Source organism: Rana temporaria, chromosome 4 (genome assembly GCF_905171775.1).
Source record: "Rana temporaria chromosome 4, aRanTem1.1, whole genome shotgun sequence".
Taxonomy (NCBI): Eukaryota; Metazoa; Chordata; class Amphibia; order Anura; family Ranidae; genus Rana; species Rana temporaria.
In genome coordinates, this window is record NC_053492.1 from 479553531 (window position 1) to 479570508 (window position 16978).

At 46.7% G+C, this 16978-nt stretch overlaps 1 protein-coding gene across 1 annotated transcript in view; it reads left to right on the forward strand.

Moving 5' to 3' along the window:
- The window catches only part of LOC120938132 (solute carrier family 4 member 1 adaptor protein), a gene marked incomplete in the record, with an annotated part of 43023 nt that overhangs the window by 22647 nt on the left and 3398 nt on the right, over nucleotides 1-16978 (forward strand). Inside the window, 5 exon segments of the mRNA XM_040351849.1 lie at nucleotides 1506-1666; nucleotides 2136-2205; nucleotides 8763-8952; nucleotides 11858-11957; nucleotides 16061-16143. Coding sequence (XP_040207783.1) covers nucleotides 1506-1666; nucleotides 2136-2205; nucleotides 8763-8952; nucleotides 11858-11957; nucleotides 16061-16143 — 604 coding nt within the window.

Sequence of the window (16978 nt, forward strand, 5' to 3'; positions counted from 1 at the left end):
TTTGCGATTCGGCACTGCGTCGCTTTAACAGACAATTGCGCGGTCGTGCGACGTGGCTCCCAAACAAAATTGGCGTCCGTTTTTCCCCACAAATAGAGCTTTCTTTTGGTGGTATTTGATCACCTCTGCGGTTTTTATTTTTTGCGCTATAAACAAAAATAGAGCAACAATATTGAAAAAAATGCAATATTTTTTACTTTTTGCTGTAATAAATATCCCCCAAAAACATATATAACATTTTTTTTTCCCTCAGTTTAGTCCGATACGTATTCTTCTACCTATTTTTGGTAAAAAAATCGCAATAAGCGTTTATCGATTTGGTTTGCGCAAAATTTATAGCGTTTACAAAATAGGGGATAGTTTTATTTTTTTTTTTTTTTTTACTAATGGCGGCGATCAGCAATTTTTTTCGTGACTGCAACTTTAAGGCCGACACTTCGGACAATTTTTACACATTTTTGGGACCATTGTCATTTTCACAGCAAAAAATGCATTTAAATTGCATTCTTTATTGTGAAAATTACAGTTGCAGTTTGGGAGTTAACCACAAGGGGCGCTGAAGGAGTTAGGGTTCACCTAGTGTGTGTTTACAACTGTAGGGGGGTGTGGCTGTAGGACTGACGTCATCGATCGAGTCTCCCTATATAAGGGATCACTCGATCGATGCGCCGCCACAGTGAAGCACGGGGAAGCCGTGTTTACATACGGCTCTCCCCGATCTTCAGCTCCGGGGACCGATCGTGAGGGGGGCGGCTAGAAACGAATAGCCGCGCCCTCGTCCCGGATCGCTCCCCGCGGGAATCCGACCGCCGCATGTAGCAGGGGGGGGGTCCCGATCGGACCCCCCACCCGCTAGAAGGCAAGGACGTACATGTACGCCCATTTGCCTGTACGTGCCATTCTGTGGACGTACATATACATGCGGCGGTCGGGAAGTGGTTAATAGAGCAATCAAACATCAATAAAACTCACATTTAGCAGAATCTGCATGCGATAAACTCCACGAGCGCCAAGCTCGTCTCCTGCCGTCAGGCTAATGGTATACCTAGTGCTCCAATCCCGACGCGTGTCGTCGCGTCACATGACTTCATCGGGGGATGAGCTGGAGGTGTGGCTTCTGTGAAAATCCAGGAAGTGAACAGGCAGTAGCTTCAGCTGCCCACAGTTAAAATGGCTACAGCCAGACTCGGTGGAGGGAGATTTCTGCAGCATATTTGGCAATTAGAGAATCGCAGTATATATATATGACAAAGTGGTTGGAGGGAAGCTTCAGAATGGCAAAGATGGTTTTTATTACAAATTATGTAAGCAGACTGCAGTTCCTCTTTTCTTTTTTTTTTATTGGACACATTGCACATTGGAACCAGCGCGCTTCGCTTACCAGGCCAGACATGATGGTTATTATGGACATGATCAGCGTTTGTTCTTTTTTTCCCCCTTCATCAAAGCCTTTGATGGTCCCAGAGTGATAAATTCCAGCTCTAAACCCACCTTTCTACTTCTAGTTTCACGGAAAAGAAAATCCAAGAAGTGGGAGGACGAGGATTTCTATGACAGCGACGATGACACGTTCCTCGACCGTACCGGCGTAGTGGAGAAAAAGCGCCTGACCCGCATGAAGAAGGCCGGCAAGATCGAGGAAAAGCCGGAAACCTTCGAGTCGCTGGTGAGTGCGGGAGAGAATTGACCGCTTCCCAACCCGTCGTAGAGACTCCCCTCATCCACTGCCACCATTACTGAGCTCTCCCGAGCAATTGGTAAGTCCACGAGCGATGCAACCGGCGGCATCCATCTCCGGCCTCACGGTGACAGGAACTGAAGCTGTCAGAATCGGCAAGCGCCGATGGCTCCGGTAAGCAGCGGAGAGCACGGGAGGGCGGCCCTCTCCCGCTGCCGATAATGGTGATCTCGCGGTGAGAGGCCAACCATTATCGTAAACCGGACCGCCGCCTAAAGACGATACCGGGGTTATCTTAGCTAGCTGCTGCCATAACAGAAATATCCTCTTAAAAGTGCCGACGTAGATCGGCGTGCGGCGGCCCGGAAGTGGTTAAATAAGAGCGGCACGCCAGTCTGGCCAACAATGATTTTTTGCTGAAAGTATAACTGCCTTTTTTTTTTTTTTTCTCTCCTAGACCGCTAAACTGGAGCGCGTGGAAATGGAAATTTTGGAGGTAGCGGCAAAACTGAGAACGTCTCACACAGGTAATGTAGTCCTCACATCCTATATGGCCGGTCCTTGTTTACAGACCACTTGGCCCTACAGGTCAGCCTAGATTAAGGCTTACCAGTAGGTGCGAGAAATATCTCCTTAACCTACACGGTTAAGGAGATATTTGCAGAAAAGACTGCACCAATGCGTGCCGTAGACAATGGCGCAGGCGCAATGAACGTGCTGTTAATGAATGGGATCGTGCCAGGGGTGGACTGACAACCCATGGGGCCCCCGGGCAATAGAAGATTATGGGGCCCCCGGGCTTACAGATGGCCACCACGCCAGGAGGCAGTGCAGAGGCGGGGCAGCTAAAATCTCAGGATTTTCACATCAAAAGCATGTCTGTTTCGGACATATCAGATGTAAAAAAAAAACACAGATTTTTACATACTGTCCCTGGTTTTACTGAGCCTGGCAACCCTGATGGGGCCCCCTAGTGGCATGGGGCCCTCGGGCAGTGCCCAAAAAAGGCCCAATGGTCAGTCCGCCCCTGGATCGTGCCATCCCTTACGGCACATGGGCGGGAGTGACGTCATCACTGCTCTGGCCAGGCACATCACCGGAGCAGCGATACCCAAAAGTCACTCTGGTATCATGGCGGAGAGGAACGAGGGTCTCTGCGGGGGCTTCGATCTCAGGTAAGTAATTCATAATGAGCTAGTATGCTATGCTCATTATGCCTTTCTCTTGTAGGGTTTTTTTTTGTTTTTAGGAAAACTTTCAGAGGGAGGGTTTACTTCCTCTTTTTAAGGTTTTTTCCTTAAAGCGGAGTTCCACCCACAATTTCACTTTTTATATATAAATACCCCTGTAATACACAAGCTTAATGTATTCTAGTAAAGTTAGTCTGTAAACTAAGGTCCGTTTTGTTAGGTTGTTACAGCATTTAGATAGTTTATAATCTAGAAATATACCGTGGCCATCTTAAGTGTGGGCATCATGAAGTCAGACTGTATGACTTCCTGGATTTCAGCTTTGCATATCTCACACATGCTCAGTGCACAAGCAATGTAATAGGTTTCAGTCAGGTTTGCAAGGACTACTGGGAAACATGATGCCTATCCCAGAAACCCTTGCAAATAGCCTAGGCAAATAAGGAGGAGGAAGTAATGAAGGACTACAAAATAAAGGTATTTACAAGCAACAAATTAAATAAAAATTGTCCATTCTGAACACTATGAGATTAAAGCATGCAGCACAGACAAACATAAAAAAATGGGTGGAACTCCACTTTAATGCATTCTATACAGTAAGGTCAAAAAACAATCTGTGCTGCTTTTTTTTTCTTACCTGATCCGATCCAGTGATGCGCTTCAGAGCAGCGGCTGTCCCCCCGCCTCACTGGGCAGATTGATGGCAGTGGTAGCCATTGGCTCCCTCTGCTGTCAATCCATTGCTGTGATGTAAGGGGGGGCTGAGCTGCATGCTTTAATAGCTGGGTGCCACCTTGGAATGTGACCTTGGGACTGCTCTGTGCAAAATCATCAGAATCCAAATCGCATGTCTGGAGATTGTGAGTGGCTCTCTATAGAACCAGTTCACACATCTCCGGGACGAATTGCACAGGAGTCCTGTGTGTTTTCTGAAATGGTGAACTGGGGATGCAATGGACCCCCTGCTGTGAGTCCCCCCCCCCCTTCCCTAAAATAGGAAGAGAAAAAAAGAAAGGCCACAAATAAACATCATATATAGAAACCTTTTTTAAAATGTAACACTCGGGTCCTACTCTGATTCCCATAAATACAACCTAAGTTTCTGTTCATTCCCTGAAAATCCTCCAGGGGGCGCCAATGACTGACAGCATTTTAAATGTATTTTTTTGCTGTGTTTGTATGCATGTGTGTGTGTGTGTGTGTGTGTGTGTGTGTGTGTGTGTGTGTATATATATATATATATATATATATATATATATATATATTCTTTCTAATATGTATACAGGTGCATCTCATTAAAGCGGAGCTCCACCCTAAAGTGGAACTCGCGCTGATCGGAACCCTCCCCCCTCCGGTGTCACATTTGACACCTTTCTGGGGGGTGCAAATACCTGTCTAAAGACAGGTATTTGCACCCACTTCCGGTCACACGGTTTCGGGTAAACTGCGGGCAGAACGTCACCTCCCGTCCTCCCCCCCCCCCCCGTTGTGTGCTGGGAACACTCGGCTCCCAGAGCACAGCGGAAGCCAATCAGCTGCGCGGCACAACTCGCGCATGCGCCGTAGGGAACCGGGTAGTGAAGCCGGAGCGCTTCACTTCCTAATTCCCTCACTGAGGATGGCGGGGGGAGCAGTAGAGTGATGAACGATCGCTTGTCCTCTGCTGCGGACGGCGCTGGACTCCTGGACAGGTAAGTGTCCTAATATTAACCACTTCCGGACCGCCGCATGTACATTTACGTCGGCAGAATGGCACGGACAGGCACATTGGCGTACCTCTACGTCCCTGCCTAGACGTGGGTCGGGGGTCTGATCGGGACCCCCCCCCCCCGATACATTCGGCGGTCGGATTCCCGCGGGGAGCGATCCGGGATGAGGGCGTGGCTATTCGTTTCTAGCCGCCCCCTCGCGATCACTCCCCGGAGCTGAAGAACGGGGAGAGCCGTATGTAAACACGGCTTCCCCGTGCTTCACTGTGGCGGCGCATCGATCGTGTGATCCCTTTTATAGGGAGACTCGATCGATGACGTCAGTCCTACAGCCACACCCCCCTACAGTTGTAAACACACACTAGGTGAACCGTAACTCCTTCAGCGCCCCCTGTGGTTAACTCCCAAACTGCAACTGTCATTTTCACAGTAATCAGTGCAATTTAAATGCATTTTTTGCTGTGAAAATGACAATGGTCCCAAAAATGTGTCAAAATTGTCCGAAGTGTCCGCCATAATGTTGCAGTCACGAAAAAAATCGCTGATCGCCGCCATTAGTAATAAAAATAATAATAAAACTATCCCCTATTTTGTAAACGCTATAAATTTTGCGCAAACCAATCGATTTTTTTTTTTTTTTTTTTACCAAAAATAGGTAGAAGAATACGTATCGGCCTAAACCGGGGAAAAAAATGTATATATGTTTTTGGGGGATATTTATTATAGCAAAAAGTAAAAAATATTGCATTTTTTTTCAAAATCTTCGCTCTATTTTTGTTTATAGCGCAAAAACTAAAAACCGCAGAGGTGATCAAATACCACCAAAAGAAAGCTCTATTTGTGGGGGGGAAAAGGACGCCAATTTTGTTTGGGAGCCACGTCGCACGACCGCGCAATTGTCAGTTAAAGCGACGCAGTGCCGAATTGTAAAAACCCCTTGGGTCATTTAGCCGCATATTGGTCCGGTCCTTAAGTGGTTAAAAGTCAGCAGCTGCAGTATTTGTAGCTGCTGGCTTTAAATATTTTTTTTTTTTCATGGCACATCCGCTTTAAATGAGAATATTATCAAAAAGTTAATTTATTTCAGTAATTGAATTCAAAAAGTGAAACTCGTATATTTTATATAATAGATGTGTTACACGCAGAGTGATATATTTCAAGCATTTCTTTCTTTTTGACGATTATGGCGTACAGAGAGTGACACCCCAAAATTCTGTATGTCAGAAAATTTGAATATTTTCACAACAATAAAAAAGGATTTTTAACCACTTGCTTACTGGGCACATAAACCCCCTTCGTTCCCAGGCGAAATTTCAGCTTCCGGCACTGCGTCGCTTTAACTGACATTTGCGCGGTCGTGCGACGTGGCTCCCAAACAAAATTGACGTCCTTTTTTCCCCACAAATAGAGCTTTCTTTTGGTGGTATTTGATCACCTCTGCGGTTTTTATTTTTTGCGCTTTAAACAAAAACTTGTTGCTATAATAAATATCCCAATTTTTCTCAGTTAAGGCCGATGGGTATTTTTCGACGTATTTAAAAAAAAAAAAAATCGCAATAAGCGACTGGTTTGCGCAAAAGTTATAGCGCCTACAAAATAGGGGACCGAACTATGATTTTTTTTTTTTTTTTTTTTTACTAGTAATGGCGGCGATCTGCGATTTTTTTTTTTTAATTGGGACTGCGATATTGCGACGGTCGTATCGGACACTTTTGACACAAATTTGGGACCATTCACATTTATACTGCGATCAGTGCTATAAAAATGCACTAATTACTGTATAAATGTGACTGGCAGGTAAGCGGTTAACACTAGGGGGTGAGGAAGGGGTTAAATGTATTCCCTGGGTGTGTTCTAACTGTGTGGGGGGAGGGGGGTGACTGGGGGAGGTGACCGATGCTATGTCTCTATGTACAAGAGACACAGATCGGTCTCCTCTCCTCTGACAGCACGTGGAGCTCTGTGTTTACACCCCATCATTACACACAGAGCTCCACGTCCCTGCTGTGTTCCCGACGATCGCGTGTACCCGGCGGACATCGCGGCCACCAGGTACACGCATCGGCTTCCCAGCGATGCGCCGGGACAGTGTTTACCCGCTGCGCGCCCCCCAGAGGCGCGCGCGGGTAATGCACTTCAAAAGATGTCCAGTTGGCACCTGAGAGCCGCGCTGTTGACGTCTTTTGTCAATAGCGCGGGTCTCAAGTGGTTAATACAGAAATGTTGTCTTATGCCTCGTTTCCGCTGAGCGGTTCGGTACGCTATTTTGGGTGTTTCCATTATGAAAGCGTGCCATAAAACCGAACCGTACCGCACCATTCTGGGTCCTGCTTCAGATGTGGGGCCATAGAAAATGGAACGGTTCGGTTGGGGCGGAGCTACAATACATTCCTCTGATTGGTGGACACCCTAGGCATTTTTTTTTCTAAACCCTGCATGGCCCCCCCCCGGACAGTCCAACTTGCAGTGGAAACGCTCACCAGAATAGACCGGTCCATTCTAACCCTTCCAAATGTACTGACCCCAACCGATCCGTGGAAACGAGGCACTAGTGAGAAGTCTGCAAAAGAAGGAACGTATATTGGACAGCCGCACTCCAATAAGTCTAAAAAAGACGTGCCCTTGATTGGGTAAAAAGAAATGCACTACAAAAAAACAGCATACAGTGGGTAATAAACAGCTGACGCGTTTCACATTGAACCTCAATGCTTAGTCATAGCTATCCACTAGTTCCTTCTTTTGCATACTCTGTGCATTGCCGGCACCCGTTGGTTCCTGAGTGGACATTGATTGCCTTAGGTGTGCTCACCTGGAGCGGCAGTTTCCTCTACTAGTGAGAAGTCTGTCCATGTACAGTGTAGTATACACTCGGTCGGGGCTCCTTTTTTTTGCGTCAATTACGGCAGGGGGTGTCAAACTAAATTTCATGACGGGCCGCGTCAGCATTATGATTGCCCTCAAAAGGGCCAGTTGTATCTGTAAGATTAGATGTCCAGCACATCCCCTCCCCTTTACAATAGATGTCAAGAGCCCGCCCCCCCCACCATCAGAAGTTGAGTCCCCCACTCTCCCTTACATCAGTGCTGGTAATTGCGCGGTCATGCAATGTTGTACCGAAACGAAATTTGTGTCCTTTTTTTTTTCCCACAAATAGAGCTTTCTTTTGGTGGTATTTGATCACCTCTGCGGTTTTTATTTCTTGCGCTATAAACAAAAATAGAGCGACAATTTTGAAAAAAATTCAATATTTTTTACTTTTTCTATAATAAATATCCCCCAAAAATATATAAAAAAAAACGTTTTTTTTTCCTCAGTTTAGGCCGATACGTATTCTTCTACATATTTTTGGTAAAAAAAAAATCGCAATAAGCGTTTATCGGTTGGTTTGCGCAAAATTTATAGCGTTTACAAAATGGGGGATAGTTTTATTGCATTTTTATTATTATTTTTTTTTTACTACTAATGGCGGCGATCAGCGATTTTTTTCGTGACTGCGACATTATGGTGGACACTTCGGACAATTTTGACACATTTTTGGGACCATTGTCATTTTCACAGCAAAAAATGCATTTAAATTGCATTGTTTATTGTGAAAATGACAGTTGCAGTTTGGGAGTTAACCACAGGGGGCGCTGAAGGAGTTAGGGTTCCCCTAGTGTGTGTTTACAACTGTAGGGGGGTGTGGCTGTAGGTGTGACGTCATCGATTGTGTCTCCCTATAAAAGGGATCACACGATCGATGCGCCGCCACAGTGAAGCACGGGGAAGCTGTGTTTACATACGACTCTCCCCGTTCTTCCGCTCTGGGGAGCGATCGCGAGGGGGCGGCTAGAAACGAATACCCGCCCCCTCATCCCGGATCGCTCCCAGATGATTAACGACCGCCGTATGTACCGGGGGGGGTCCCGATCGGACCCCCGTCTAGGCAGCGACGTGCGGGCACGTCATTCTGCCTGTCCCATTTTGCCGATGTATATGTACATGCGGCGGTCGTTAAGCGGTTAAAGTAGTGTAGTGCTGAATAGCAAAATATGGCCTGGTCATGAAGGGAGTGGGGGTAAAACCACCTAGAGGGTGAACGGGTTAAAGTGTTGGCTGCACCATATCTAGCGTGTCTGAGCCGGATGTGTGGCGCGATTCCAGTCTATTTAACAAAACGCGTGGCATGCCTTTCTCTCCCCGCAGATGTGACTCCGCCCTCCGCGCAGGACCCCCTGGACGCCTTCATGACGGAGATGAGAGCCGGGAGCTCTATGGACAGCGTGTCCCGCAAGAAGCTTCACCTGCAGTCCCTGGAGCTGAGGAAGGAGCAGCAAAGGCTGACGAGCCTGATAAAGATCGTCCAGCCAACCAAACTTCCCGAGCTGAAGGCCAAGTGAGTCTCCCTCTTCGGTATTCACGCCGCGGCGCGTTGTCTCCAACCCCCCCCCCCACCCCTCGGGGGAAATCTCCTCTCTAGCTGCGTCCTTCCAATTTACGGCTTATAAATCGCTTGTAGAGAAGGTGATAAAGTGATCTCTACGTTTTGTAACCGTCCCGAGACTGGAGAGCGAGCAAAACGCGTCAGTGCGTATCTCTCTACGGTGCTGTTACCTTTCCTAAACAATAATTCACCAGTTACATTATATCAAATACGACGTCGGAGATTTCCCGGGGGGGGGGGGGGCTCAATCTCTGCAAATAAAAGCAGCATTGCATCCGGAGACTTCCGTAACTGGGTCACACAATGTTCCATAAATAGATCGGAACTCCTTAAAGGGGCAGCCCACTCCAAACAAAAATATTCAGACGCATGCAGAAATGATCCGCATGGTCTCTTCTATAGACACTTCGGGCCAGATTCAGAAAGAATCGCGTATCTTTAGGCGGGCGTAGCGCATCTCATATACGCTACGCCGCCGTAACTTAGAGAGGCGAGTCCCGTATTCAGAAAGAACTTGCGGCGTAGCGTAAATGGGTCGGCGTAAGCCCCGCCTAATTCAAATCATTAAGGCAGTGGGCGTGTTGTATTACAATGAACCGTGACCCCATGTAAATGAGGGGCCGATCGAACGGCGCATGCGCGCGCATGCTCAGAGTCACGTCGCAAATACTCCCTAAGATACGTCGGCTCAATGCTTTGTCGACGTGAACGTAACATACGCCCAGCCCCGTTCACGTACGACTTGCGCAAACGACGTAAAATACGACGCTGTTCCGACGTCCATACCCTAACATGACTTACCCCTGCTTTATGAGGGGGTAAACTTACGCCGGACCGACGCCTTACGTAAACGGCGTAGCTAAATCCGGGCGCAAGTACGTTTCTGAATCATTTGCATAATCTACGCGTAAATCTACGGAAGCGCCCCTAGTGGCCAGCGTAAATATGCACCCAAGATACGACGGCGTAAGAGACTACGTCAGTCGTATCTTGGACAAATTCTGGCGTATCTGATTCTTTGAATCGGGCGCATAGATACGACGCTTCACATTTGGACTTACGACGGCGTATCTGGAGATACGCCGTCGTAAGTTCTTTGTGAATCTGGGCCCTCCTGTTTCCATGCAATCGCTCCACCGTCAGCGGCTCATTATTGCTCTGGACCGGCTTCTCGTAGTAACAATGGTTTTATTTTTATATCTATATTACTGTACTGTATGATTGGCGGGTTTCCGGTGTACAATCGAGTCCGCGGTACCCGCTGATTGGCTCCCGCTGTGCATAATTACCCGGCAGTGTGGGCACGTGGGAGGCGCCGGTGGCGCTTGGGCACGTGGGAGGCGCCGGTGGCGCTTGGGCACGTGGGAGGCGCCGGTGGCGCTTGGGCACGTGGGAGGCGCCGGTGGCGCTTGGGCACGTGGGAGGCGCCGGTGGCGCTTGGGCACGTGGGAGGCGCCGGTGGCGCTTGGGCACGTGGGAGGCGCCGGTGGCGCTTGGGCTCGTGGGAGGAGCCGGTGGCGCTTGGGCACGTGGGAGGCGCCGGTGATGCTTGGGCACGTGGGAGGCGCCGGTGAAGCTTGGGCACGTGGGAGGAAGCCGGTGAGGCTTGGGCACGCGGGAGGAAGCCGGTGAGGCTTGGGCACGCGGGAGGAAGCCGGTGAGGCTTGGGCACGCGGGAGGCAGCCTGTGATAGGAGGAGCCCGTGATACTTGGGCTCGTGGGAGGAGCCCGTGATACTTGGGCTCGTGGGAGGAGCCCGTGATACTTGGGCTCGTGGGAGGAGCCCGTGATACTTGGGCTCGTGGGAGGAGCCCGTGATACTTGGGCTCGTGGGAGGAGCCCGTGATACTTGGGCTCGTGGGAGGAGCCCGTGATACTTGGGCTCGTGGGAGGAGCCCGTGATACGTGGGAGGGGCCGGTGATGCTTGGGCACGTGGGAGGCAGCCTGTGATAGGAGGAGCCCGTGATACTTGGGCTCGTGGGAGTAGCCCGTGATACTTGGGCTCGTGGGAGTAGCCCGTGATACTTGGGCTCGTGGGAGTAGCCCGTGATACTTGGGCTCGTGGGAGTAACCCGTGATACTTGGGCTCGTGGGAGGAGCCTGTGATACTTGGGCTTGTGGGAGGAGCCCGTGATACGTGGGAGGGGCCGGTGATGCTTGGGCACGTGGGAGGCAGCCTGTGATAGGAGGAGCCTGTGATACTTGGGCTCGTGGGAGTAGCCCGTGATACTTGGGCTCGTGGGAGTAGCCCGTGATACTTGGGCTCGTGGGAGTAGCCCGTGATACTTGGGCTCGTGGGAGTAGCCCGTGATACATGGGCTCGTGGGAGGAGCCCGTGATACTTGGGCTCGTGGGAGGAGCCCGTGATACTTGGGCTCGTGGGAGGAGCCTGTGTTGCTTGGGCTCGTGGGAGGCGCCGGTGATGCTTGGGCTCGTGGGAGGAGCCTGTGATTCTTGGGCTCGTGGGAGGAGCAGATGATGCTTGTGCACGTGGATTTCACGTCATGGGGGATTGTTTGTAGAATTTTGAGGAAAATAATGAATTTGATCCATTTTGGAATAAGGATGTAACATAACAAAATGTGGGCAAAGTGAAGCTCTGTGAATACTTTCCGGATGCCTTGTACATGGAAGTTGTATGGTCAGCAAGTGGTTAATATGAAGTTGTCCCCCATTCCAGCCAGGAAAGAGGCGGGGCTCCATCTGACTTGTTGCAGCTTCTAATGCACATGCTGAGAAGCTCACAGTGTGCAGTGAAATCAAAGGAAACCGTTGGGTGTTGGGGTACAGCGGGGGGTCTGACAAATACCCGGTGGGGGGGTGCTGGAACTGAACTTTTCTGCTTTTCTTTCTCAGCTCAGCGACCGAAGACGCCAAGGTGAAGAAGCTGACCTTACCCTTGTTTGGGGCCATGAAGGGAGGAAGCAAATTCAAGCTGAAGACCGGCACTGTCGGGGTAAGAAGTGCATCCAGGGAGCAGTAGATCAGTGTCCTGTCACTAGGCAGAACAGGGAAATGCCTTGTTTACATTAGGCAATTCACCCCCCCCCCCCCCCCCCCCCGTTCTGCCTCTCCCTTAGACGATCGCAGGCACCAGGCAGACATCGAGTCTGCGGGACCCGCGGGTACGTTGCTTTGCACAGCCGTGCCATTCTGGCGATTTATATATGTTACAGGCGGCGGTCAGCAAGTGGTTAAAAAATTCTCTTAATTTTTTACATTGTCCCTTTAAATTTTTTTTTATAAAATTCTGATCACTTTTATTGCTGTCACAGAGAATGTAAACACCCCTTGTGACAGTAATAGGTGGTGACAGGTCCTCTTTATGGAGGGATCGGAGGGTCTAAAAGACTCCAAATCCCTCCTTTTGCAGTTAAAATTATTCAGAATGCCAAAATCTGCGATTCTGAATACTGTCTCTTCTTTTTTTTTTCTTTTTTTTTTTTATCGGCGCCGAGTAAACAGGAAGTGACGTCGCTTTCATGATGTCACATAGGAGACCTGATTAAAGCCGAATCCGGCTTTGTTCGGGTCTCCGCCTAGGCGGAGGACGCGCCCGCTGGTGGCTCAGATCTCCAGATGGGACGGGAGGACCGGGAAGGGCGGAAGGGGGGCGTCCCCTCCCGCTTTTTTAGTATAACAGCTGATCGGCTTTTAGTCGCATTGGTTATCACTGGCTCTAAAGAAATGCCGGGGTGATACCTGCAGCTTCATATCACCCCCCCCCCCCCCGGTTTAACCCCTTCAAGCCATGAACGCAAACTTACATAGGTCAGTGCGAAGGGATTAAAGGGGTTGTAAAGGAAGAAAAAAAAAATCCCTAAATAGCTTCCTTTAGTTACAGACAGAAGAACAGGAAGTGAGCATTTCTCAGAAGAAATAAGGAAACAAATATTTCCTTTACAACCCCTTTAACCACTTAAGGACCGCCTCCTGCAGATATACGTCAGCAGAATGGCACGACTGGGCAAAAGCACATACCTGTACGTCCTCTAAGTGCTCGGCAGTGGGGCGCGACCCGGTCCGAAGCTCCGGGACCCGCGGACCCGATCGCCGCGATCGGTCCCCGGAGCTGAAGAACGGGGAGAGGTGAGTGTAAACACACTGTGTTCCCTGATATAGGGAAACATGATCAATGATGTCACCCGTCCAGCCCCGCCCCCCTACAGTTAGAAACACATATGAGGTCATACTTAACCCCTTCAGCGCCCCCTTGTGGTTAACTCCCAAACTGCAATTGTCATTTTCACAGTAATCAGTGCATTTTTATAGAATTTTTTGCTGTGAAAATGACAATGATCCCAAAAATGGGTCAAAATTGTCCGATGTGTCCGCCATAATGTCGCAGTCATGAAAAAAAATCGCTGATCGCCCCCATTAGTAGTAAAAAAAAAATGTATTAATAAAAATGCAATAAAACTATCCCCTATTTTGTAAACACTATAAATTTTGCGCAAACCAATCGATAAACGCTTATTGCGATTTTTTTTTTTTTTTTTTTTTTAATACCAAAAATATGTAGAAGAATACGTATCGGAGTAAACTAAGGGGAAAATTTTTTTTTTATATATATATATGTTTTTGGGGGATATTTATTATAGCAAAAAGGAAAAAATATTGCATTTTTTTCAAAATTCTTGCTCTATTTCTGTCTATAGCGCAAAAAAAAAAAAACGCAGAGGTGATCAAATACCACCAAAAGAAAGCTCTATTTGTGGGGAAAAAAGGACGCCAATTTTGTTTGGGAGCCACGTCGCGCGACCGCGCTATTGTCGGTTAACCACTTAAGCCCCGGACCAAAATGCTGCCTAAAGACCCAAGGGGTTTTTACAGTTCGGGACTGCGTCGCTTTAACAGACAATTGCACGGTCGTGCGACGTGGCTCCCAAACAAAATTGGCGTCTTTTTTTCCCCACAAATAGAGCTTTCTTTTGGTGGTATTTGATCACCTCTGCGGTTTTTATTTTTTTGCGCTATAAACAAAAATAGAGCGACAATTTTGAAAAAAATGCAATATTTTTTACTTTTTGCTATAATAAATATCCCCCAAAAACATATATAAAAATTTTTTTTCCTCAGTTTAGGCCGATACGTATTCTTCTACCTATTTTTGGTAAAAAAAATCGCAATAATCGTTTATCGGTTGGTTTGCGCAAAATTTATAGCGTTTACAAAACAGGGGATAGTTTTTTTGCATTTTTATTTATTATTTTTGTTTTACTACTAATGGCGGCGATCAGCGATTTTTTTCGTGACTGCGACATTATGGCGGACACTTCGGACAATTTTGACACATTTTTGGGACAATTGTCATTTTCACAGCAAAAAATGCATTTAAATTGCATTGTTTATTGTGAAAATGACAGTTGCAGTTTGGGAGTTAAACACAGGGGGCGCTGTAACATTTAGGGATCACTGTGTATGTGTTTACTAGTGTAGGGGGGTGTGGCTGTAGGAATGACGTCATTGATCGTGTCTCCCCTATAAAAGGGAATGACGCGATCGATGCGCCGACACAGTGAAGCACGGGGAAGGTGTGTTTACATACGGCTCTCCCCGTTCTTCAGCTCCGGGGAGCGATCGCGACGGAGCGGCTATAAACAAATAGCCGCGCCGTCGTCCCGGATCGCTCCCCGAGCGGACCCGACCACCGCATGTACCGGGGGGGGTCCCGATCGGACCCCCCACCCACGTCTAGCAGAGGACGTACAGGTACGTGATTGTGCCTGTCCGTGCCATTCTGCCAACGTAAATGTACATGAGGAGGTCGGGAAGTGGTTAAAGCGACGCAGTGCCGAATCGCAAAAACTGGCCGGGTCCTTTACCTGCATATTGGTCCGGGGCTTAAGTGGTTAAGATGCAACAAGCCCAGCGGCCACTCTATGGAGATTGCCATTCACTCGCAGCCATCCAGTGAAGTCTCCCTATTTCTGGAGCTAGAGATTTGTTGCTAGTAAATTCTGTGTATAGATGAAGAATAATAAAAGGATACAGAATAGGAAATGTAGAGATGAAGAAGAATAAAAGGATACAGAATAGGAAATGTATAGATGAAGAATAATAAAAGGATACAGAATAGGAAATGTAGAGATGAAGAATAATAAAAGGATACAGAATAGGAAATGTAGAGATGAAGAATAATAAAAGGATACAGAATAGGAAATGTATAGATGAAGAATAATAAAAGGATACAGAATAGGAAATGTATAGATGAAGAATAATAAAAGGATACAGAATAGGAAATGTAGAGATGAAGAAGAATAATAAAAGGATACAGAATAGGAAATGTAGAGATGAAGTATAATAAAAGGATACAGAATAGGAAATGTATAGATGAAGAATAATAAAAGGATACAGAATAGGAAAGGTAGAGATGAAGAAGTATAATAAAAGGATACCGAATAGGAAATGTAGAGATGAAGAAGTATAATAAAAGGATACAGAATAGGAAATGTATAGATGAAGTATAATACAAGGATACAGAATAGGAAATGTAGAGATGAAGTATAATAAAAGGATACAGAATAGGAAATGTATAGATGAAGTATAATAAAAGGATACAGAATAGGAAATGTATAGATGAAGAATAATAAAAGGATACAGAATAGGAAATGTATAGATGAAGAATAATAAAAGGATACAGAATAGGAAATGTATAGATGAAGAAGAATAAAAGGATACAGAATAGGAAAGGTAGAGATGAAGAAGTATAATAAAAGGATACCGAATAGGAAATGTAGAGATGAAGAAGTATAATAAAAGGATACAGAATAGGAAATGTATAGATGAAGTATAATACAAGGATACAGAATAGGAAATGTAGAGATGAAGAATAATAAAAGGATACAGATACAGAATAGGAAATGTAGAGATGAAGAATAATAAAAGGATACAGAATAGGAAATGTATAGATGAAGTATAATAAAAGGATACAGAATAGGAAATGTATAGATGAAGAATAATAAAAGGATACATAATAGGAAAGGTGGTGATTTCTTGCATGGACCTCACAGGAAAGATTCTAGATGTGTGACCGACAATCCACTTCACCAATTTCAGAGATTGCCACCAAAACGCACCGATCTCCCGGCGAGCCTTTTCACCATGAAAGACACAGATGAGCCTGAAGAGGAGGAGGAGGAGGAGGAGGAGGAAGAAGAGGAACGAATGAAGGTAGACAGCCCAGGTGATGGCCGCTCGGAAGACAGGTCGCCATTGGCTGAGACGACTGAGCACAGCATGGAGACCGATCACGTTCCAGAAATTCAGGGTAAGAACGCATCTTGGAACTCTTGCTAATGATTTGTACGTTTTGTATAGGAGATCGGGGAATATTGTGATACATCCTGTGCATTGCACCCACACTTCACTAAGAGCAATGCTCTGCGGGCTCCAATGCTCCCTGCTGCGGTCTTTGAGCCTGTGAGGACAGAGAGCTGCTGCTCTTGTACATGTTGCTTTATTGATATCGGGCTCAGGTAAGTATAATGGGGGGAGGGGGGGGGGGGGGGGGGAGTTGCACTAGGAAGGTTTTTTTTATCTTAATGCAGAGAATGCATTAAGACCCCTTTTGGCACTGAAGCGTTTTTACAGCGTTTTTACAGCGTTTTAGCTAGGGTTGTCCCGATACCACTTTTTTGAGACTGAGTACAAGTACGGATACTTTTTTTCAAGTACTCGCCGATACCGAATACCGATACTTTTTTTGAAATGTCATGTGACTTTTTATTTTATTTTTGTACACAATTTAAATGTTTTACTATTTTTTTTTTATTTAATTTTTTATTTTTTTACAGTCTTTTTTTTTTTAAGGGGAGGGGGGGGGTAGTGGATTGTCAGTGTGTGTGTGTGTGTTTTTTTTTTTCCTTTCTTTTTTGATTATTATTTACATTTTATTTTTTTAATTATTTATTACAATTGTTGTTTTTTTTTTTTTTTTGTTTTTTTTAATCAGTCCTGTTGGGGGGGGGGGGGGGG